The following is a 26,150-nucleotide window of genomic DNA, read 5'->3' as shown; positions in this document are numbered from 1 at the left end:
ATTTAGTCCTCACCAGGTATGAGTCTACCTTTACAATCTTAGCTTAATCTTCCCCAGGAGTGGAACCATGAAAGAAGTTGATGATTGGGTTTTTCAGCTCAGGCTTCAATGTCTGCCAGCCTTATTTTAACTCAAATAATTGCCAAGAGGAAGTATTCTGTGCCAAATATGAGTGCGGAATGCAGTGGTGAAAAGTAAATGAAACCTATTTAGCAGAATACTAAATGCCAATTATGGAAAAGGTGCATTGCCAAACGATACCTGCAAAATTCTGAGACAGCCAACCATCAGCAAGGAGCAGCAAGGAAAATAGTGCATTGCACTTCCAGAATTGCCTTTAACACTTTATCAATCAGTTTCTTGGTAGAAATGTATAGGTGTGATGAGATGTATGCTTAAGAACTTGATGTCTCTTTTTCTCTTTGAGTTGTTTGACAAACATGAACTATTCTCTATATGTCCTTCACTAGAGAGCTAGGCCAATACGGCTGCTTTCTGTTCAGACTTAAGGGCAAAAATACCCTAAGTCTGGGATTCCAGGCAAGACAGAATGTTGTGCCCACCATGGAACCATAATTCTAAAGACAGACATTCTCAGAGCCACTTTTACTTTTCCACTCTTTCTATAAGAAAGAAACCTTATCTCTGGAACCTGCCTCATTAACTCAGTGGCATGAGAGTTTGCCAGCCTGCTGTGGCAAGAGTAACCCATTTTGGCTGGCCTCTATCTTCTGAGATCCAGATCTCACACTTATGGGAGCACTCTGAATGGCACGTTAATTTCATAAAGGAGAAGATACAAAACAGAAACTGTAAGAGACAACCACTGTCAACATTTTTTTTAATCTCAAAGTGCCAAGTATATTATTATGCAGGGAGTATAAAGAAAGTGATTATCTGTACATTAAGCAAGCTGATTTAGAGTGTATTTTGCTACCACCAAACGGCTGGAGGTTGGAAACAAAAACATTTGTACCATAAATGATGTTGCTTGTTAATTCCAAAGCTTCTTATTTTCTAGATATCTCATTCATTTTTAGAGACACACCAATACCTAAAGTACTATAATAGCTATCTCAGTTATGTCCAGTGGAATAATAGCAAGACAGGGTGATTTTGTAAGTAGCAAGACCCAAAACATTACATTAAAGCCATATGATGTTGAGCTTAAGTCAAATACCAGCCAGTATTATAGATCAGATAATACTGATAAATAAAATAATCTTAGTTCATGGTACAATAGGCTGACTACTCTTGGAATGTAAATTTCTGGACTGGTTACAAATGCTTTGGTGCAGCGAACCAGTCTTTAGAGATCTGCAGATGTCTGCTGCCTCCAGGGATTGAACAAAAGGAAATATGCCAATGAATGAATACCCACCCATGTAAGAGAAAGGCATGTTTGATCACCTTCACTTTTCAACCTTGCAGATTATCCAGAAGGTTCATCATCTCTTGCCGTGGAAACGGAAACGTAGCTGTTTTCACATTTCTTGCATCTCTCAGACAGGTCAGTATTCTGAAGGTGGCATATAGAGTGCCACCTGGACTGCTAAGAATCAGTCTTGGGAGCAGATCTAGAAAAGGAGTAACTTCTCATCCTGGCAAACAAGATGTTAAATTCTTCACTGTTGTATTATTCACATAAGCAGAAATCCTTTACGTAATTTCCCTGTGTAACATAATGAAAAAGATGCCCTTATTCCCTGCACACTCACACTATTCACTTGGGCTAAAGGGCCCCAGGTTATCCAGAAACAGCCAAGCATCCTGTTCAGGTTATTTACTTTCATACTGTGAGTTATAAACCTTGTCCTGGGGCATTTCAGGTCTCTGAAATGATATAGATTACCAATGGATTCTTTTTGCCTGACTCCATTATGTCAATTAATAACCTCTTACCCACTCACAGGCAAAAAAGCACCATCCTCGCACTCCAACTCCCAAAATGCTACTAATTTGTTCATCAGTAGCAGGTGGCCTTACATATAAGATTCTCTTTGGCCTAGTGAAAAGCTAAACAACCTTTTCTTTGCAGCATTCACAGGTAAATAAACCCAAGTAATTCAGTATTAAAAGGAGAATTTCAATAATAGAAATACCATGCATGGAGCTCAAAGCTCTGATTTGATAAGTCTTCCAATTCTATTCCCATGAAAAAGCTAGCAATTATTCAGAAGGCTATCAGTCTGTTTGTGGGTTCTCAAGTCTTTACATCTTTCCCTTACAGAACTCTGCTGTGTACCAGTATAGATACTACATAAGACCTTGTATATGCCAAGCTCCTTTGCTATGTACTTGATATATGTTATGTCATTTAATCTTCACATCAAGTCTGTGAGGTCAATGTTACTATTCCCATTTTACTTATGAGAAAACTGAAGTCCAGACAGGGTAAACCACCTGTCCAGCTAATAAGTGGATAACCTAAGATTGCAACCCAGGTCTATGTAACCTTAGAGCATACTCTTTCTACTGTGGCACTACATTTAAAAACCTGACTTGGGCTATTTACTGTGTATCTTCACTTATAGTTAAAGGTTAAAAAGAGGGAAGAATTAAATCTGTCTTCTTCTCCAAAACCCTGAGGAAATGTTTGATGTTTAAGTGAGACAACTTGTATGCTAGTATTATCTAGATTTCAGTTATCCATGGTGTTTATCTCTCTCATTTTCCTATTTTACCATTTTACTATGGGTATCCTATGGAGCTCTAGTACTTTGATATGTTAACAGATGTTGGACGGAAAAAAAAAGTTCTCTGGTGAAATAAATTTAGGAAACCCTATGTAAGCAAAATTAGAGAGTTGTCTTTAGCATTGGAATTCTCAAGGCTTTTACTATGCAAATGAGTTTTGTGATGCTCCCAGAGGATGTAGTAGCCCTGCGAACTTATTTTCTTTTGTGCAGATTGTGAAACCTTGTCTTTAGTGCAGTACTTGTCGGGACTTCTAATATGCTAAGGAACTTTGTGAATTCCAAAAAGTGGAATAAGTTTTTCCCAAACTTATATGACCATGTAACCCTTTTTTTTTCAGAACACCTTAAGTGAATATTAAATGATAAATATATTTTTGATATGATTCCCTAGATAAGCAAAATTGCCTTTAAACAATGCTTTTCCCAGGGTACTCTGTTCAAATAAATTAACTGATTAATTTTGTGGGGACAGCAAGAGTCATGCTCTGATAATAACAGAAAAGTGTTTGGGGACACAGGCGGGAAGAGTAGGAGAATCATTTCAAAACTTATCAAGATATGAAGAATTTTTAATGTATATAGATAATTACTACAATGATGTTTGTAAAAGCTCCAAATGGAAAACAACCAGAATGTCTATCAATAGAATGGTCGAATAAATTATGTCCAAATTATTAGATATTTTATACATATTTTCCCCTGAAAGTTTTTAAAATTCAAGTATGAGGGACAAAGTGAATACTCATCTATTTACAACTCAGAATTAACAAATGCTAACATATTTTATCATTTTGTCTCAAATTTTTATATATAAAAAGGAAATTATTGCCATAATTTTTACACAAAAAGGGACTAATTCTAGATGATATTTCCTTCAAAATGAAAAGACAAACTTGAAGAAACATTGAAAAATATATAACACAAAATTTAACATCCTTAATTTAGAAAGATCTTGCAAATCAGTAAGAAAAAGAAAAATACGACAGAAAATAGGCAAAGGTTGCGAACAATCAACAAAAAAGTTATGAAGAGTAAACGTGAAAATTGTTCAATTTCAATAGAAAGAAATGCAAATTAAAATAACTCAAAATATCAACTTTCTCCACTAAAGCAGACAATTTTTATAAATTATAGTACCTAGTGTTGCCCAGGACATGTTGAAACAGCTGCTCTTATGTACTGCTGATGTAAGATTAAATTCATAGATCTTTTTTTGAGGGCAATTTGGCAACATATATTAAAACCTTAAATTTTTCATACAATTTTATCTGATAACTCCATTTTAAGAACGTATTTTAATAAAATAATCAAAGATCTGCACAAGTATTCATCATCAATTTATTATAATAGCATAAAATTGCAAACAAAACTAAATATCTCACAATAGAGGAATGGTGAAATAAATTGTTACATCATTATGATAAAATATTATGCATGATTAGGAGTAATTCTTTTGAAGAGTAATAGAGTTATGTGAAAAAACTGTATAAGTGTAGTTTAATTTTAAAAGTACATTTTTATCAGATTTATTTAGATGATGCACATACCATCTAATTCGACCACTTAAAGCATACAATTCAGTGGTTTTTGGATATTCACAGAGTTGTGTAACCATCGCCACAATCAATTTTAGAATACTTTCATTACTCCACAAAGAAACCTCAATCTCATTAGCAGTCACTCCCCATTCCTCCACTCCCACCTCTAGGCAACCACTAATCTACTTTCCATCTCTGTAGATTTGCCTATTCTGGACCTTCTGTATAATCCATGATTCCATGGAGTCATACAATATGTGGTCTTTTGGGAGAAAATATTTAAATATCTGATAAGAGACTTGTATGCAGAATATATAAAGAACACTTGCAATTCTAGTCTGTACAGAAAGTAATATATAATAATGTACACCTGAAATTACACAATGTTATAAACTATTATGACCTCCATAAAACAATTTTTTAAAAAAAAACTCTTACAATTCTATAATAAAAAGAAGATCCAATTTTTTAAATGGGCAAAGGATCTGAATAGACATTTCTCCATATATAAACGATCAATAAGCACAGGAAAAAATGCTTAACATCATTAGCCATTAGGGGACTGCAAATCAAAACCACAAGATACCACTTAATCTCCACTAAAATGGCTATAATCTGAAAGACAGATAATAACAAGTGTTGATGAGGATGTGGAGAAATTAGAACCCTCATACATTGCTGTTGGGAGTATAAAATGGTGCAGTCACTTTGGAAAACAGTTTGGCAGTCCTTCAAAATGTTCAACATAGAATAACCATATGACCCAACAATTCTACTCCTAAGGATATAACCAAGAGAAATAAAAACATACGTCCACACAAAACTTCTACATGAATGTTCACAGTATTATTCATAATAGCCAAAAAGTGGAAACAACCCTAATGTCCATCTACTGATGAACAGATAAATAAAATGTGGCATATCCAGACGTAGAATACGATTTGGCAACCAAAAGAATACATGCTGCAACATGGATGAACCTTGAAAACTTTATAAAATTACATTTTTAATTTTCATTTAAAACTTTTAAGTATTAAAATATATCTGCATATGTAGAAAAACACTGAAAGGAAATATACCAAAAACATAAATAAAAACAAAATTTGTACATGGGTTACTTCCTTGTCTATCCAGTTTTGACACTTTAACCTCTGTCTGACCAATATTCTTATCTCACTTATACCATTGCCTCAGCCAGCAAAAGCCCAACTTTCAGATTTAATCCAGCCATCTGCCTTCTCCATTTCTATACTCAGGCCGCTGAGAACTACTACAAGAATAACACAACTAATTATAAATACTGATTGCAGCTGATTACAAATAACAGAACTGAGATTATACATTTGTGGTCTCCAGCCTAAACTGGCCTAATAGGTCTTCACTACTTACCTACTTAGCTACTTACCAGTAGTTCTTTCCTTTGTCAACCACAACTTCATACAGTTTCTCATATCACTCCTATCCTATATCATAATGAAAGTCCTAACACATGCAACAGGGATAGAAAAAAAAAAATAAAAGGCACTCTGATTGGAAAAGAAGAGATAAAACTATCCCTATTTGCAGATGACACGATTGTCTACATAGATAATCGAAAGAATCTACAAAAACTCCTGGAACTAATAAATGAGTTTAGCAAGTTCACAGCACACAAGATCACACAAACACCTATTGTGTTTCTATACATTAGCAGTGCACAGTTAGGAAACCAAAATCAAAAACACAATACCATTTACAATAACTCTGAAAAATTAAATAGCTAGATATAAATCTAACAAATCATATACAAGATCTGTATGCCGAAACCTACAAAACACTGATGAAAAAGACCAAAAAAGACCTAAAGAAATGAAGAGACATACTATACTCGTGGGTCAGAAGACTCAATATAGTTAAGATGTCAATGCTCCCCAAATTGATAGACGGGTTTGATGCAATCCCAATTAAAATTCTAGTAGAAATTTTTGTAGATACAGACAAGCTGATTCTAAAATTTATACAGAAAAGTAAAGGAACTGGAATAGCCAAAAGAATTCTGAAAAAGAAAAATAAAGTCAGAGGACTCAAACTGTCCAATTTTAAGACATATTATAGTGCTACAGTAGTCAAGACAGGGTGGTATTGGCAAAAGGATAGACCCATAAACCCATGGAACAGACTAAAAAATAAAATACAGAAATAGACCACATAAATATGGTCAACTGATTTTTACACAAAGATGTAATGGTAATTCAATGGAGAAAATATAGTCTTTTCAACAAAATGGTGCTAGAACAACTGGATATCCCTACGCCATGTACACCTCACAACATAAACAAAATCTAACTCAAAATGGATTATAGACCTAAATGTAAAATGTAAAACTATAAAACTCTTAGAAGAAAACATAGGAGAAAATCTTTATCACTTTGAGTTAGGCAAAGAGTTCTTAGATGTGACATCAAAAGTAAGCAAGTAAGATACATAAAAGAAAAAATTTATAAATTGAACTTGAACAAAATTAAAAGTGTTTTCTCTGAGAAGAACACTGTTAAGAGAATAAAAAGACATGTCACTGGCTAGGAAAAAATATTTGCAAAACACATATCTGATAAAGGACTTGTATCCAGAATATGTGAAGTGCTCTAAAAGCTCAAAAATAAGAAAACAAACACCATGATAAAAAATGGGCAAAAGGGTTGAATGGAGATTTCACCAAGGAAGTGGAAATAAGCACAAGAAAAGATTCTCAACATCAGTAGCCATTAGGAAAACGCAAATTAAAACCACAAGGAGATTTCTTCACACCCATACTTGGATGGGTAAAAGTTTTTTTAAAAAGCAATTTCCCATTATATCAAGGCACTATTGTTTATTTAACCAATTCTCAGCTGTCCAACATTAAGATTGTATCCAATTTTTCACTATTATGAATAAGGCTGTCAATAATATCATTGAACATAAATCTTTTTCCTGATTTATTTCCTTATAAATCATTTCCTCATTTTCTTAGGATAGAATCCTAGAAGCAAAATTACTGGTATGAACACTTTAAAGACTCTTAATATATATGGCCGAATTGTTTTCCAGAAAGCTTGTACTAATAACTACTTGAGCGCCTACTGTATGCCAGATATTGTTTTAAGTAGATTTTATTATGTCTGTTGTACAGATGAAGACACTAAGGTCCATTGATATTATTTGTCCAGAATCACAGAGATAGCAAGTAGCAAAGCTAGAATTCAAATTCAGAATTGCCCAATTTCAAAGCTCATGTTATTTCCATGTGAATTTCAAAAATAAATATTTTGTGTTATCAAATTATTATCTATTTCCTAGATAAAATGTGGGAAATATGAATAGAAAGTAAAGAAAATGAAAATAAATTACCCATGAATCCACCACTTTTAACAATTTAGTGTATTTCCTCAGTCTTTTGCTCCAGATACAATTTCTGGGTTAAAAATAATTATAACATTGTAAATATTTTGCATCCTGCTTTTTTCACTTGTTTTTCAATGCTGACCCATACTCTTCATAAACATAATTTTACAGTTATGTATTATTGTCAATAGATGTTACTGTGTGGATATTTACAGTTGTTCAGCTCACCTGTGAATTTCTTCTTTTCATTCCTAGAACCCTCCATCTCCCATGAGGCTTACAGAGTTCAATGTTGGGAACCATTCTAATCTTCAAAATAAGTCACCATGGCGGAGTGAAACCTTCACAGTTTGAAAGCATCCCATCAAATACTTGCTGTGCAGATAGATGTTTCAGGACTTTACAAGTTATTTAATTTACTGACTGAACTCATCAATCTGGTAGCAATTAATTCAAGCTAGTCTTCCTCTCTTTCTTTATTTCCCCTCCTCCAATCTTTGAAAGCCTAAATGTGTAACATATATATCTTTCCAGGGCTCTTTCCATTCCTCTTGTCAGGTAAAGAGGAATTCAAAAGACTTCCTCAGAGTCTTTATCTCCCTTGGAAAAACTATTAATCATATCTATAGGGTCTTTGTGGTATTGTGGGAAATCAAACTATGTTTGCTGCTTGTGTGCATGTGCATTTATAAGCATGCATATGTGCAGCATCTTTACACAAAAGTCTACCGTAGTGTTGCGAAAATCAAGGTTGAAAAACTCTGATGGTTTTATTCAATCGTGCTTTTTCCATAAATAGAAATTTAGATATTTGCTGAGCTGTGAACACCATCCCTAAATCAGGTACCTAAAATTCGAAAGGGAGATTCAATACACTGTGATCAAGGTGCTTGAACTGGGAATTGAACAACAATGTAAAACCTCTTCTCTGTCATAGAGGTGTGGTGTTCCTGAAAGCACCACAGCTAACAGAGAAGATCAGGTCAGATTGCCACAGTATTAAATATAATGATTGTGTTTTAAAGACTTTTAATGCCAGACTGTGGTAAAATTCTCCAATTACTTTTATTCTTATCTTTGCTACCTAGCTTTATTTTAGCCTTTATGGGTTACTCTATGATGAAAGAAAAACTATAAGCCTAAGTTACAGACCATAGATTTTTTTAAAGGGTTTAATGGTGATTTTCAGGTTTAATTACAGTACTGTTCATAAAGGCGAAGTTTCACAGTTGAAATTAGCCTAAGGATTAGCACAAAGGATCAATGTTTTCACAGCAGGGGTTAGTGTACAGATAGTGATAGCCTAATAGTAATGTGACAATTCTTTTCTTTTCTTTTTTTTTAGCTTCAGTGGCAGCTCAGCCATTAAGATAGTTTACATCCATTTCCCCATTTATTTATAATCAGCCGTTCTTTTAGTCCTAGTGCCTGAATCAGTGAGTATGGACACTAATGCTGCTTCTTTATAATAATAATACCTAAGAGTATTGATGGTTTTCATTTCTCAGCCAGTGCCCATCTGCTGACAATAGAAGCCCCAACTCTTACAGAGATCAGTGAGAGTTAGAGGCATCTTAGAGATACCAAGGAGTTGAGCTCCCAGAGGGATCTTAGGTCTACTAAATTTTCCCCCCTGAAAGCTTTTTGAGTAAAAAAAGAGTTGCCTGCCACAAACGGTTCAGTCTTAGGGCTCTAGTGGAGCTGAGAAAGTGAGCAATCCAGTTCCTTAAAGCAACAAAAAACTTGTTCATTTGGATTCTCTAGGAAATTTTGGTCAAGGTAAGACTTTTAGCATACATTAAATGGATTGTGGCCAGCATTTCATTTGAGAGAACACTAGAAATGACTAAGTCTATTGGGACCAGGGACTGTTTCTCAAACTCAGACACCAAGAAGCAGGCTAGAAGACTATGCACACTGGGTTTCACGATGAAATTGTATATGTTCAGATAGGAAGATTTTTCTCCTTCCTCTCTCCCTCCAAAACACTATCCTATCTAGGTTTCTCTTGAAAGTTTATTTGGCCATCCATATGGTCTTATGATGGATAAGCCTTGCCTTCTATTCATATAGAAATGCACCTTTCTCTAAAGGTAGGGCCATTACTTACTCCATAGCCAGTGGGCCTCAAAGCAATCTTTCCCTTTTCCATCTATCATCTTCTGCCAGAGGTTTAGGCAGAGTAGCTGCTAACTATGATTCAAAACCAGGAAGGAATCAAGAACTTCTTTGATGCACAGAGTGTATCAGCATTCAGCACTCATAGAAATCAGGTCATAAAAGACAGTGTCAGGAAACGGCAGGGAAACACAGGAAGGGTAAAGCTCAGGAGAGCTATAATGCAAAGCTGATTGTTTAATGTCTTCCAGACTTACACTGTCTTCAAAAGGCCAAATAAATCAGGGTTTTACGTGGGGGCTTGGAGAAATAAAGAAACCTTGTTCCTATCTGTACCTTTGTTCCACTAGTTTATAGACTCTGATAATATCCCTATCCATAGATCATTGAGTATTGACTACTGTACATAGGCATCCCCACCAATTGAATATTGATAAAGACAAAGTTTTGTTTGATAATTATCATACCCTGATCTGGCTCCTTTGCTTGCTTTTCCTTGGGGCCCTGTCCAATAACCTCTGCAGAATCTCATTCCCCAATCTTTGGTACCCATTTTCCCCATTTGCAAAACAAAGACACTCATTATTAGGATCCTACAGTTGAAAGGTGCTATGTAACTCCCTAGTGCTCTTATATGTCTTTCATTGCAGGACTGGAATGAAAAGTTTAACTATAACAGCATTTCTAAGCAAACTAGTGTGCTCCATTCTTTTCTTCCACGCTCTCATTGCTGATTTGTTCTTGCAGAGTTTAAAGTACTTTATTAATGTTTTTCCTTTCATTCCAACTAGAAAGAGACAGAATAGAAATTATTTTCCCCATGGTACAGCTGGAAAAATTAAGGGCAAAAGAAATGAAGTGCCCTCCAAAAGCACATAGTTATTTGGGGCAGAACTCACAGTTACCATGTCCAGTACACTGTTAGAGTGACTTGGCTTCCGAGTACTGGAATTACCATGGAGCAGCTTAGAACACTGAGAGCAATGAGGGCAGGATCACATTTCAGAAGAGTCCCATTTTGTCCAAAATCTTAAAAGTATGCAATTTATAAAACTCATTTTCTATGTGGTAGAAATGTAATATGTGCCTCTTTCCCTCACTGGCCCCATGTGACACATATTTCACACTACATGGCATCAGCCAGTGTCATTATCTCCTCCAGCACCCATAGAGCCCAATCTCAGGGCTGTCTTTGCCAAGGAAAAGAATATGCTTCCCTATGTTTATGCCAAATTGCACCAAGTATAGGCATTGAGCTTAATGGAGATTTAAGCACAATCCTAGCAGGTATGTTTTAAGAAAATTAAATATACGTTATTGTAATGTGCACCTGAAATTTTACATGGCCCAAATTCACAGGAATGTAGCAGTCTTGCAACACCTATCTTTTTCACCTCTCATCACACATACATATCTACATACAGGTGTGCACACGCGTATGCACACACACACACTGCCCCCCAAAGCAGGCTGCCTAGTCTTTAGGAGCAAATGCTTTAAAGGAATGATTCTCTGTCTTCTCCTTTTAGAAAAAAGTCCAATAGTCACTGCAAGTGAAGAACATTCCATTCACACATTCTAGAACCTCTGCTCCCAGAGTACCTGAGGTACTCAGTTGGTGCAAAAGACATGATCTGTGCCTCTATCAGAGGCACATAAGGCATCTAAAAAGATTGTCAGACACTTCCATAAGTCTCATCGTCTTAGAAAATTCATGAGCTCCATCCAATCAGTAGGAAATGGTCTATGAGGTATGGTACATCTGCATTTCTTTAACCATAGCTGTAATGTACCATATTAAATTGTAGCCTTTTGCATGCAGGTGTTATGCAATATAATAATGAATGGGTGGCTCCTACTAGCATGCAACCCATGACTATTTACTTCCCCAAAAGGGCTAGGGCTGTGTCCCACATAATGGTCAAAACTATTAAATGTGTTCTTCATAGCAGCCTGGTATATGGCCATCAGCAAAATGAGTTAAAACAGACAATGAATTCAATATATCAGGAAATGGATTTTTAGTAGGGAAAACACTAAAAGAAAAAAAACCAATAAGATAAGATGCATTCAAGGAATAACTGCTGTCACTCTGCTAGCTAAATCAGCAAAGGGACACAGCAGGAAATCTGGTACTGGGTCTTGGTAATATAGGAAATGTATTGGAGAGCCATAAAAAGAAAGGCACTGGGGACCTCAGCAGTTAAGCTCAAGTTGCCATTTGCTGCAAATCCTTTCCACCAGTCTGCTCAAAGTGATTGTATATAGTATTCTTAAAAACATATGTATTGCTACAGAAATATCCACAAACACTGACCAGCATTATCTTCCTATGTTCTTTATTAAAAGTATATGCATAAAATTGTCATTTCTTTTATGTATTATGGTTTTGTTAAACAACGTTGGCAAAGCCCAAAATTTCAAACCACTTTGATGGAAGTTTCTGTATATCTCAATTCATGGGGGTATAGTGGAGTTTATTCACTCCCAGGTTGATTGGTATGTGTGATATGTAGACTCCTCTGTAACATCTCATCTTCCAAACACCCATGCTCAGTATTTCTGTCTTACGTTCAAACATGGATATGAGTTGGTAAATTAGCAGCAATGGCTTTTAGATAGAAAGCTGACTTGTCTAATGGCACTTAATCATGTTCAATTTCTGCTCAGCTTCACACATCTTTTGCCTTTTCCTGTTATTGTGATAAGTAAAAAGTAAAAGAAAGAACTTCCCTTTTGTGCCTAAGGGTGATATGAACTCTGGCTTGCTTTTTCTTACACTGAAGACTATGTTTACTGTTCTCCAGATGCATGTCACCTGAAAAAAGAATATAATGATTCTGAGAAAATAACACAGTTGTCCACTTGTTCCTAAATTATACATTACCCTCAGAGAAATATTTTAAGAGACCCTTATTAAGTAAGCCCCAAATAAGTTTTCCCTCACTAGATGCACCATTTGCACAGAGTCCTTTTCAGACAGAATAGAGAAAAGCCCCCCAGTTAGCCAACAAGAAGGCAGAAGTCCACAAAAATGCAGAGCATTTAAAACTGAAGTTTGGAACACTCAGTGCTGATCGTGACTAATTAATAATGGAGAATTTGAATCACCTCAGAGATGCCCAACCTGTAAAGGTCAGGCTTAACACAAAACCAGAAAGAAGTCTTTTATTCTAGTTAAGCTTATAAAAAAAGTGCTTACTTTGTCCCAGGTAAAGACTTGAAACATCTTAGCTGAAAATCCCATTTTATTTATTCCAATGCATCAGCTACAAACAGCTTGAATTTGCATCATGAGCACACTGCAAAAAAATTCAAATACTAGAAACAAAGGACAACTAATTTCTTTCTAGATTTAAAAAAATGGCATAACAGAGGAAACCTTTATAGAAGAATCTTATCTGATTTTTTTTTGAGGAAGATTAGCCCTGAGCTAACATCTCCTGCCAATCCTCCTCTTTTTGCTGAGGAAGACTGGCCCTGAGCTAACATCTGTGCCCGTCTTCCTCTACTTTATATGTGGGACGCCTACCACAGCATGGCTTGATAAGCCATGCATAGGTCTGTGCCCGGGATCCGAACCGGTGAACCCTGGGCCGCTGAAGCGGAATGTGTGAACTTAACCACTGCACCACAGGGCCGGCCCCAGAAGAATCTTATTTGAATAGAGGTTACTAAGGAAGTTCAAGACATAGATGTTTAAAAGGAAACTTTATAAAGATATAATGGTTTATATAAGAATGTGTAAACATATTGACATGCATTTTCTTCGTGTTATAAACAACAAAATTTTGAAATTAATTTTCTCACCATATGCAGGGACATTGAAAAACTAGTCAGTTTCTCTTTGAATATTAAAATATTCATTCTCACACAGTAGCATAATGTTTCAGTGTTTAGACTTCCAACTCTACATGGGTGGAAAATTTATGACAGTGAAAAGCACATTTTAGCAAACTCTTTAAAAAAAGTATTTGAATATGTTTATGGTTTTGAAAGAAATTTTCCTCATAAACCTTAACTGAAGTATTCAAATCAATTTTGGAAATTAGCACGGTATCAGACCTAGATCCTGACAACGTTGACAAACTCTAAAATAAATTTGGCCACAGCATATAAGAATTTCAATGAAAATAAAATACAACTGGCTGTAGGGGAAGCATAAGTTTTGCTATTGAAACATTAAAGAATATAGGTTATCAGTTAGTCAAAAAGTGTTATTATACTTTCCCATTCACGGTCATACCATACATAAATTGCCCCGGACAATTAGAAAGCACTTAGAGTAATGTGGTTCTGAGGGACCCACTACAAATGCAAACCTGAAGTCATTTCTGAATCACAGGAGTCTGTGTGTGGCAGGGCTACTGGGTGCTGAGGGTTGAGGGTTCTGTGACATATAAAAAATCAGTGGGGGTACGGCCCAGTGATGCAGCGGTTAAGTTTGCACATTCCACTTCAGCAGCCCAGGGTTTCCCAGTTCAGATCCTGGGTGCGGACATGGCACCACTTGGCAAACCATGCTGTGGTTGGCGTCCCAAATATAAAGTACAGGGAGATGGGCACTGATGTTAGCTCAGGGCCAGTCTTCCTCAGCAAAAGGAGGAGAATTGGCAGCAGATGTTAGCTCAGGGCTAATCTTCCTCAAAAAAAAAAAAAAAATCAAAGGGGAATACTGGTGGAAATGAGCCAAGATGAGATAGGAAACATTAACAATTAACAATTTAACCCCTTTTCCACTTCATTATAATTTCCTCTAAACTTTGAAGCCTTCTATTTTCTACCTACATATTTTCAATCTATTTAAATTGTAATTTTGTTGAAGGTAAAGTTAATTTATCTCTTCTCTATGTATCCTACTGACTGATCCAGAGACAACTTCAGATTTGCATTTCTATCACTGCCTTTGATTATCTTAACAGAATGACCTGGAGCATCTATTTCTAAACATTATTTTTAAATACTTTAATTTGTCATGAACTTATGAAGTTTTCTACTTTTTATTCACCTGAAAGTTTTGGACAACCTCAGTTCAGCCAAAGTTATCAGAAAAAACTTTGCCTCCATATGACTGTTTTCAAAGGGTATAGACACTACAATCCTAGTTGATAAATAAAACAATGTATTTTAATGTCATCTTTCTACTGCTACCCAATCTAGCTTTTAAATCTACTTCTTCATGATAATTCTCACTGCCATGAGCTACCAACTTTGTGAACACTATTGTCAAGAAAGTACAGGGGAGGAGGAAATAGTCATCTACCCTTATAAATTCTTCTGGCTGGCCTAAGAATTAAATTGACATGAGACAGAATAACAGGAGAAAATAAAAGTTTAATAACATGTCTACATGAGAGAAACCCAGGAAAACTGAGTAACTCCCCAAAATGGCTGAAGCTACCACCTTAAATACCATCTTCAGCTAAAAACAAAAGAGGATCTTGGGGGAGGGTGGTACTGCAAAGGGGAGGAAGGCAATTCACATGTTGATGGAAAAGCAAATGTTTAGTAAACAAATGTTTGCCATACCTTGTGAAGACAATGGGACATGGGGAGCACTTTGATCAAATGGGCCTTGCTAGGTTCCTCCCTGTCTACCACACCTAGTTCATATTATATTACAGTTATCTATGATGATAGCTCCTTTCTGAAACAGGCCTTCTACCTTAAATTCCTTTAGGCAGTTAGGGGGAAGGTCAAAGTTTCTTCCTGAGTATTTGGTTCTTAAAAATAATTAAACCAAAGAGACACATTTTGGGGTGCCAAGTTCTGCTCCCCTACAAAAGAAAAAAGGGGGAGTAGGAAAAGAGGGAGAGAGGAAAGTTGTTCGAACTCATTTGAGATTGCCTTAAACCAGGGACCTTCACCTTATTTTGGTCATGCACTCCTTTGAGAATCTAAAGAAAGCTATTGACAGCCTCCACATAAAAATACATGTGCACATGCACACATAGAATTTTAGTTTCAGAGGGTTTTCAGAGACTCTGAAATATATTCATATACCCTAGTTAAGAATTCCTACCTTAAGTTGTATCCCATCTTTATAGAATCATCAAATCAAATAAGTGAACTTGTATGTGATACTGTGTTATATTATCAAACTGGGCTATGGGTTACCAATTAATGCAAAGTCTATTACTGAGTTTATTATATTTTTCAGAATTTGCTATTTCCATAATCCTCCACCCCATTACCCAAGGCTTTGGAGCAGTTGGCTGAGCAGCAGAATGGTTGTTGCTAAGGATATCAGAGAGATGGGCTGTGTACACAGCAGGTGCTATATAAAGTCCTCTCTTCCTTCAACAGAGGACCAAATGTTTCTCATCAAATTAAAGGAGTTTTAAGATGACAGCTGTTGGAATATTTAGCTCATGTCTGTTATTTTTAGTGACATTGACATTGGTTTTTAAATGTCAGAAATGGGTTTTTAAAGAGAATTTTCTAGTATGAGCATTATGCTCCTTTTTACTTTCAAATCCTGTTATTTATTGGATTTTGTAAGATGCATGCCTAAAGTTTTAACAGATTTTTAAATTGTGCATGTATTAATGCTGCACGGCAGTGGTTCTCAAAGTGGGGACCCTAAAGAACCATCCAAAAGTAACAAGAGAAACAACCTCTGAATCTCTGGACCAGAAACAGTTAATTTTATCTCCAGCCAGAGTGGAAAAAACTGGTAATTCATGGACCATGGTCTAAATAGAGTGCTCACAAGTGTTTTATGTAGTGAATAGTGGGAAAATTATGCCTAGACTAAGGGGTGTTCTGGACCTGTTCAGGAAAGCTTAAAAACAACATTTTATGAAGATCAAATTGTTCACAAGTAACTTTACTGTGTCCCAGAACAAAACTCAAGAATATTAATGATAACAAAAATATCTAGCACTAAACATGATGAAATTTTCAGTATCTGGAATCCAATAAAGAAAAATCACAAGGCGTTCAAAGGAGCAGTAAAATAAAACCAATAAAGTTAAGAAAAATTTTTGGTAAAAACAGACCCAGAAGTGACAGAGACAACAGAATTTGTAGAAAAACGTGTTAAAACAGTTATGATGTCTACATTCTGTGTGTTCAGAAAGGTAGAAGAAAAGCATGTTAAAGAGGAAACACGAAAGATATAAAAATTGAACTTCTAGAGTTAAAAAAATGACAGATGAAAAATGTGCTGGATGGCATTTACAGATGATTAGAAACTACAGAAAAATGATTAGTGAACTTGATCATATAGCAAGTTTAGTTTAGAAACTAAAATTAAATAGAAGAAGAAAAAAGATTGAAAAAGAAAGAATAGATAATTAGTGAACTGTGGGATAACTTTAGGCTGCTTAATATAAGTGTAATTGTTAGTCCTAGAGGGGAGGGAGCAGAAAAACATTTTGAAGAAATAATGGCCAAAGGAGATAAATTCCAGAATAGTGTTGTGAGGAGCTCCACAGACACTCTCTCTAGCAAAAGAATCATAACTGGTAAAAATTAGTTTTAAAACAGTCGTTTAAAATCTCTGGAAATTGTCCTAAGAGCATACAGTAAATGAAAAAATAATGATTAAAAAAATCTGGGGCGGCCCCATGGCCAAGTGGTTAAGTTTGCATGCTCTGATTCATTGGCCCGGGGTTTCGCAGGTTTGGATCCCAGGCGCAGACATGGCACCAATAGTCAGGCCATGCTGAGGCAGCATCTCACATAGAACAACCAGAGTCGCTCACAACTAGAATATACAATGATATATACTGGGGGGCTTTCGGGAGGAGACCAAAAAAAAAAGATTGGCAACAGTTGTTAGCTCAGGTGCCAATCTTAAAAAAAAATCTACTAAATTTCACTAGTAACAGCAAGTTTGTAGCATTTGAAAAACAACCTGCTCCCTCCATTTGCCCCCCTCACCAGCTCAGCATGTTTCAAGCTCTACCCCAAGCAGATGCAGGCAAGAACACAGGGCTCCCTCTCCCTCTAGTCACCAGTGAAGGCTATGGTATCTGCCATGGAGTGGCAGACCACCAACATTTCTCATTCTACGCTCTGGTTCCATGTGGCAGAAGCTCTATCCCAGGCAAGAGTGGTTTAGAATTTGGGGACTCTTCATCCACCAGCCCATAATTGTGGAACAGTAGTTCCACCTCAGGCAAGGCAAGTTGAGAATACCGCTGCCCTGATCACCCTCACACATGCTTGCTCATTCAGCAAGGAGAGGATGCCAAGGAGAGAGCTCCAGAAGAGGTAAACCAAGAAGACCCGAGTTTACTACCCAAAACCAGTGCCCTGCACATAAAGCAGGAGTTTCATTCTGAGAAAAGTGGGCCACTTTCCTTCCAAACTGTTCTGCAGCAGTGGTATAGAGATTTTGCTCAAGGATGAAAGGCAGGACATAAGAAGAGATAGCTCAGTGCTCTTCCCAAGAGAACAGAATTTATTTGGAACACAATGTAGGATAATTCAAGGCTAGGATGCTCTTAAATCCAATGGAGATTTTAGTGGTAAGCAATTAAGAGGAGGCTACAGCTCCATTAGAGCAACAAGCTAAGTCATAGCCCAGCTGGATGTTTAACAAAGAATCATGGTAAGAGACAGAAAGCAAGAGCAGTCCTGTAGTAGGAGCAAACCTCAGAGACTGGTTTCAAAGACTACTGCTGCAAAAGTGCCCAAATTTAACTGGATCAGACTGTAGGGCAATTTATGCCCGAGGCCACTGTTTTAAAAAATAGAGCAGGGGCTGGCCCTGTGGCTGAGTGGTTAAGTTCACGTGCTCTGCTGCAGGCGGCCCAGTGTTCCATTGGTTCACATCCTGGACGCAGACATGACACTGCTCATCAAACCACGCTGAGGCAGCATCCCACATGCCACAACTAGAAGGATCCACAATGAAGAATATACAACTATGTACCGGGGGGCTTTGGTGAGGAAAAGGAAAAAAATAAAATCTTTAAAAAAAAAATAGAGCAAATTAGTAGAGGCTAACAGCTGGGTATTACACCAACAAAGGCAGACGGCTTAACAAATCAGAGAAAGAAACAGTAAAAAGGAGACCTGCTAAAAGTATGTTGTCTCATGGGAATGTATGCATCCTGTGAAAAGTGACATCAGAGACTTCACATTGCAGGGGAAATAGACTTCACTAAAATAGCCTAGCCAAGTCTCTAAACTAAAAAACAAGCTAAAAAAAAGTCCCACAGCAGGGTGATCAATATCTCCATGTTACTACAATATATTATCAGAAATCTCCAATTTTCAATAACAAATTATGAAACATGCAAAGAAACATGAGTATGACCAATACACAGGGGAAAATATAGGTAATAGAAACTGCCTTTGAGAGGACCCAGATGTCAAATTTAGCAGACAAAGACTTCAAACAGCTATAATAAAAATGTTCAAAGAAATAAAGGAAACCATTATTAGAGCAATAAAGGTATGATGACACTGTTTTATCAAATAAAGAAAATCAACAGAGACAGAAATTACAAGAGAAGATAACAGAAAATTCTGGAGTTGAAAACAACAATAATTGAAATGAAAAATTCACTGAAGTGCTCAACAGGAGATTTGAGCTAGAAGTGAAAGAATCAGCACACTTGAAGACAGATGATGGAGATTAGGCAATCCAAAGAATAGAGAGGAAAAAGAATGAAGAAAAATGAACAGAGTCAAATAAATGTGGAGCATCATTAAGTATATCAACGTATGTGTAATGAAAGTACCACAATAAGACAAGAGAGGGAAAGGAGCATAAAAAATATCCAAAGAAATAATGGCTGGAAACTTCCAAAATTTAATGAAAAATATTAAGCTATACATGCAAGAGTTCAGTGAACTCCAAGTATGATAAGTTCAAAGAGAGTGACACTCAGATACATTAAAGTAAAAATTTTGAAATCCAAAGACAAAGAGAAAATCTAGAAAGCAGCAAGAGAAAAATGACTCATCATGTACAAGGCAATCTCAATAAGAGTAACACTTTATTTCTCACCGGAAACAAGGTAGGCCAAAACAGAAGGAAGATAGATTCAAAAGGCTGAAAGAAAAAAAATCTATCAACCAAGAATTTTAAATCCAGCAAAACTATCTTTCAAAAATGAAAGAGAGAGTAACATCAGCAAAATGACAGAGTTGGCAATTCCAAGCTCTTGTCCTCTCACAGAAACGTTAAGAAAAAGCAGAAACTGTCTGGATCAACTTTGTCAGAAATTTGGAAAACAGTCAGATGGTTACATCAACCAAGTGAACAGTGAATGAATAAAAAAGAAATCTGAAAACAGGAAAGCTTTGTGTCATTTTTACTTGCCCTTGCCACACCCCTTCCTTAGTGCAGTGGCAGTACTGAAGTGGTGGCAGACCATGTTCCCACTGTGGGATCCTGATCTCTACTTCTACAGGGAGCAGAGCAGAACTTATTCTGCTCTAACCCCTGTATGTCTGTTCTAACTTGTCTGGGGGAAACCTGAAGGACTGATGAATGGCATTAGTCTCTGTTTTTCCAAACTTGGAACTCAGGCTGGAAGAGTGGTGGGCATTGCTGGAAAATATTGCAAGGAGAACTAAAAACTCACAGATACCTGGGGCAAAAGATATGGTTGAGACCATAGACCACATAGAGCCTGAGAGGAAAAGCTGAAGGAGATTGTTTGGAAAATTAGGACACCCAAAAGCACCCATGGATACAGGGGAATTTAGAAACCCATGTGCCCACCCAGGGCAAGATGCATGCTCAGGAAAGACCTGAGAAGGTCTAAGCTTTCACCTTGGGCTTATCCCTAGGGTCAGTGCAAGCCTGGTAAGTGTTAAAGGAGTGCCCCAGTCCAGAGCCAATCTGCAAAAACTGTAAGAGCTGTTTGGTTTCAGGGGGGAGGGATTTTGCTTTTCTTATATGCTTCTTTTGTTTTCCCTTGTTTTGTCTTTAGCTCTGGCATTCGAGAAAGTCTCTGTCATAACATCAGCTGAACATGAGCAAAAGGAACAGAGACTTCAGTGCCACACACAAAAAAGCATAGTCTACACAAAATAGTTTGTAGAAGTCACTAAACATATAGTGAAAAATTATTACCTAATTAAAATGTTATGGTGGAAAATATCCATTTAGTAAAAAGTAATCAGTAAAGGAGGAATAGAGGAAGGAAAAAGACATAAGGCATATAGAAAATAAAAAGTAAAATGGCATCCTAAATCCAACTATATCAATATTTTCAAAAAGTCACTAAACAAATGAACTACTATAGCATTCAATAATAAAGCAAACTTTGGTGTTATGGACTCAATTGTGTTCCCTCAAAATTCATAAGTTGAAGCCCTAACCCCCAATGCAATGGTATTTGGAGATAAGGCCTTTACAGAAGTAATTAAGGTTAAATGGAGGCATAAGTATGGGGTCCACTCTAATAAGACTGCTGTCCTTATGGAGAGGACGAGACACGAGGCATGCATGTGCACAGAGGAAAGGTGATATGAGGGCATAGTGAGAAATCTGCAAGCCAAGAAGAGAGGTCTCAGCAGAAACCATGCTGCCAGCACCCTAATCTTGGACTTCTAGCTTCCAGAACTGTGAGAAAACAAATTTCGGTTGTTTAAAGCCAACCAGTCTGTACTATTTTGTTATGGCAGCCTGAGCAGATTAATATACCAGGGAAGGGGGAAAATCTTATTTTCAGACTTGCCACATGATAATATTCAAGTGTCCAGTTTTCAAAAAATATCACAAAGTATACAAGAAAAACATAAATGTAAGGCCCAAAGGAAGAAATACCTTGACAGGAACAAACCCGGAAGAAGCCCAGGCATTGAAATTACTAGGTAAAGACTTTAAATCAACTGTCTTAAATATGATTTTAAAAAAAGCTAAGGAAACCATGGACAAAAATGAAAGAAAATCAAAAAATAGGTGCAAAAATTACAATATCAAGAAAGAAAAGAAATTATGAACAAAACTAAACACAAATTCTGGATCTGAAAAGTAAAACAACTGAAACCAAAATTCAATAGACAGATTTCATAGCCAATTCAAGCAGGTAGAAGAAAGATTCCGTGAACTTGAAGAAAGAACAATTTAAATTTTCAAGTCTGAAGAGCAAAAAGAAAAAAGAATGAAGGAAAATGAATAGAGCCTAAGGGACCTGTGGGGTATCATCAAATGGACCAACATATTTACTATGGAAGTCAAGAAAAAGAAGGAGGAGGAAGAGGAGAAGAACAAGGAGGAGTAGGAGAATAAGAAGAGGAAGAGGAGGAAGAGGAGAAGAAGGAGGAGGGGGAGAGGAAGGAAGAGGAGGAAGAGGAGAAGAAGGAGGAGGAGAAGAAGAAGAAAGAGACAGAAAGAATATCTGAAGAAATAATGGCTAAAAATGAACCAAATTTGATGAAAGACATGAACTGACAAATCCAAGAAGGTCAATCTAGTCCAAGCAGGATAAACTCAAAGAGGCACACACTGAGACATAGTATAAGCACAGTATACTGAGGCACAGTGTAAGGAAACTGTTGAAAGTCAAGGACAATGAGAGAATCTTGAAAATAGCAAGAGAGAAGTAACTCATCACATACATGTGATCCTCAATAAGATTAACAACTGATTCTTATCAGAACCTATGGAGGCAAGAAGGCAGTCAAATGACATATTTAAAGTGCTGAAAGAAAAAACTGTCAACCAAGAATTCTCTATCTGGCAAAACTGTCATTCAGAAATGGGAGAGAAATTAAGACATTCCCTGATAAACAAAGCTGAAGGAGTTTGTTAAAATTAGGACTACCCTACAAAATATGCTAAAGGGAGTCCTTCGGTTTGAAATTAAATGAAAAACTAGATAGTAATTCAAAGCCATATGAAGAAATAAAAATCTGTGGTAAAGGTAAATACATGGGCAAATACAAAAGGCATTATTATTGTATTTTTGTTTGTAAATCTAATTTTAACTTCCTACATGATCTAAAAAATGAATGCATGAAAATAATTATAAGTCTATGTTACTGGGCACACAATGCATAAAGATGTAATTTATATAGGAGCAGAGTTTTTGTATGCTATTGAAGTTAAGTTAGTATCAATTCAAATTAGATTTTTATAAATGTAGGATGTTAAATAATATCCCCATCATAACCACAACAAAAATACCTAAATAATATACACAAAGGAAATGAGAAGGGAATCAAAACAGGTCACTACAAAAAATCAACTAACTACAAAAGGGAAGAAATGGAGGAAATGAGGGATAAAAACCTGTAAGATAGAAAAAAAATGGCAGAAGTCCATCTTATCAAGAATGTAAGTAGATTAAATACTCCAATCAATACCAGGGATTTGCAGAATGATAAAAAAGCATAATCCAAGAACATGCTGTCTACAAGATACTCACTTTAGATCCAAAGATACAAATAGGTTAAAAAGTGAATGGATGGAAAAATATATTCCATTCAGATAGTAGCCAAATGAAGGCAAACATCACTATACTAATATTAGGGAAAAAATAGACTTTAAGTCAAAAATTATTACAAGAGAAAAAGGCAGACATTAAATATTGATTAAAGTATCTATTCACCAACAATATATATAACAATTATATTATGGCTGACCCCATGGTCTAGTGGTTAAGTTCAGTGCATTCTGTTTTGGTGGCCCAAGTTCAGTTCCCAGGCATGGACCTACACCACTCATCGGCATCCATGCTGAGGCAGTGACCAACATACAAAATAGAGGAAGATTGGCATGGATGTTAGCTCAGGGTGAATCTTCCTCATCAAAAAAAAATATATATATATATATACATACACACACACACATATATATATAACAATTATACACATATATGAGCCATTAACAGAGGCCTAAAAGATATAAAGCAAGCACTGGCAGAATTGAAAGGAGAAATACACAGTTGTACAATAATAGTTGAAGAATTCAATGACCATTTTCAATAATGGATCAAAAAATTAGGCAGAGGATCAATAACAAAATACAGGAATTGAACAACACTACATGCAAACTAGAACATATATGACATATATATATATTAAGGATATATACATAGAGAGAGAGACAGAACATGGGGATGAGGCTAAAGCATCCCCCTGCACCACAGAGACCAAGATAGACTGCATTAGAAGGGTAAGAGAAGCAGCTACACACTGACCACATTGCCCCTACCCCAGGCCAACACAGCACCACACAGAGAAGTCTCCCTTGAGCCTCCAGTTCCTCCAGTGGGAAAAGAGAGCCTGGGGTGATAACCAGTCCCCCAGCATTGTGGGTTACTTCATGGGAGCCCCTACTCTGGTCTTGCCCCAGAGGTATTGCAGGGGGGAATCTGTGGGGCTCAACCACCATGAATCTGACTGTGACAGAGAAGGAGGAAGGGGCTTTCAACAACCATCACATGAATCTTGGGAGACCGAGTTCATACCTGCAATCCCCAAGTAGTAATCCCAACCAGCAGCTTTGCTCATCTGCAGAACCAAGTTGGTAGTGCACTCTGACCAGGGAACTCAATGGGGTGCAGAGTTGCCTGATTCAGGCCCTCAAATGAGTTTTGCCAGCCCTAGAGCCTCACACTCAGGCAAGGAGCTGACTCATAGTCCCACCCACTGGGGACTGTGTCTCCCAGACCCTTCTGGTCAGAGGTGCTGGTGAGAGCACCTGGAAGCTGTGCCACCCAGCAATGCTCAAGCCAGGAGGCAGGCAGACAGCTGATTACCCCCAGAGCAAAGCCAGTACAGGGCATGGAGGGTTCTCTTGCCATGCCAAAGGTAGGGGGATTAATTTGTAGCCTAGGCTGAGAGTAGCTCTCAACCCCTCCTGATCAGAAAGCCTGTTTGGCAAATGTTGAGAGAGACCTGAAGTGGCTCCTCCTCATCCTTCCCAGGCCGGGGAACTGAGACATAGCCATACCTACTGTGGAGAGTGTCTTCTGGCCTCATCTGACCAGAAGGGCTGGTGAGAACAACTGGAAGCTGCATAAGGCAACAACACTCGAGCAGAGCCAATAGTCTGCAGAGCAAAGCCAGTGGCCGTGTTCAGCCAGGGAACTTGGGATGTGGGTTGGCTTGAGTTAAAGACAACAAAGACCTTTACCAACTTTAGAGATGTTTCTCCCACTGTGCCCAGGCAGAGAACCTAATTTGTAGTCCTGCTCATTGCTGAACACAGCCTCCAGCCTGCCCAAACAGGGAACCTAACCAGAGCACATGGGAAGCTGTGTAGCCCATCCAGAAGCCCTGCTTACAGTGGCACTTGAACATAGAGCACAGCCCATGGCTCTCCCTGTCTGCAGAGGAAAATTGGTGGCCTCTCTGACCAGGAATTCAGTGTACACTCTTGCTTGATTCAGGTCGCTAAACAACAAGTCATAGAGACCCTGGGTCCCATCCTGCTGCCCTGCTGGGGCAGGCAAGCTAATTCATAGCCCCATTTACTAATGAATATAGTACCCAGTTCTGACCACCCAGTAAGCCTGACCAGAGAATTTAGGCAGCCAAGGAATCCATCCTAGAGCCTCACTTGCATAGGGAACCAGGCCACAGTCCTATCTAACTGTTCTCAGCCAGTGGCACACACCCTCTCCCCATTCCCAGCCTCAGAGCTCAAACAGTTGCCTTAACCAAAAATAGATCATAATAGCAAGCCCCACCTGTCCAAGGAAATTACCAGCAGATAGCACCATAAATCCCAACTAAGGTGACAGGTGAAGATCTGTCTGTCAAAGCAAACCTGTGCAGTCTGGAAAATGAGCTCGATTACTCAAATGCACAGATATCAACGTAAGAAATCAAAGATAATGAAAAAGCAGTTAAATATGACACAACCAAAAGAAACTAATAAAGCTCCAGTAACTGACTCTAAAGCAATGGAGAACCATGAACTTTTAGAAAAAGGATTCAGAATAATCCTCTTAAGGAAGTTTAGCAAACTACAAGAACATACAGACAGATAACTTAACAAAATTAGGAAAATAAAGCATAAACAAAATGAGAAGTTTCACAAAGAAATAGAAACCATCAAAAAAACCCCAGAAAGTCTAGAGTTGAAAAATATAATAACTAAACTGAAGAATTCAAAAGAGAGTTTCAAAAAGCAGACTCAAATGTGCAGAAGAAAGAATCAGCAACTTGAAGGATAAGGCATTTGAAATTATCCAGTCAGGGAAGCAAAAAAAAAAGCAAGGATAAAAAATACTGAAGAAAGCCTAAGAGACTTCTGGGACACAATGAAAAGAAACAATATTCTACATTATGGGAATTCCAGAAGAAGAGAAAAGGAAAGTGACAGAAAGTATATTTAAAGAGTAATGACTGAAAACATTTTGAACCTGGGAAGAGAAATGGACATCCAAATCCATGAAGCCCAAAGGATCTCAAATTGGGTTAATCTGAATAGGGCTACACCAAGACACATTATAATTAAATTGTCAAAAGACAGAGACAAAGAAAGAATTTTAAAAGCAGCAAGAGAAAA

At 37.2% G+C, this 26,150-nt stretch overlaps 1 protein-coding gene across 1 annotated transcript in view; it reads left to right on the top strand.

Annotated features, from left to right (window-relative positions):
* Positions 1–21,946, top strand: part of ZDHHC15 (zinc finger DHHC-type palmitoyltransferase 15) — an 82,273-nt gene extending 60,327 nt beyond the window's left edge. Inside the window, exons 11-12 of the mRNA XM_070503276.1 lie at positions 1,432–1,510; positions 7,856–21,946. Coding sequence (XP_070359377.1) covers positions 1,432–1,478 — 47 coding nt within the window. The 3' untranslated portion in view covers positions 1,479–1,510; positions 7,856–21,946. The remainder of the gene's footprint in view (positions 1–1,431; positions 1,511–7,855) is intronic.
* Positions 21,947–26,150: the final 4,204 nt, after the last annotated feature.

This window comes from Equus asinus, chromosome X (assembly GCF_041296235.1).
Source record: "Equus asinus isolate D_3611 breed Donkey chromosome X, EquAss-T2T_v2, whole genome shotgun sequence".
Taxonomy (NCBI): Eukaryota; Metazoa; Chordata; class Mammalia; order Perissodactyla; family Equidae; genus Equus; species Equus asinus.
Note: the sequence above shows the minus strand (reverse complement) of the source record. Positions and strands in the feature narration are given on the sequence as shown.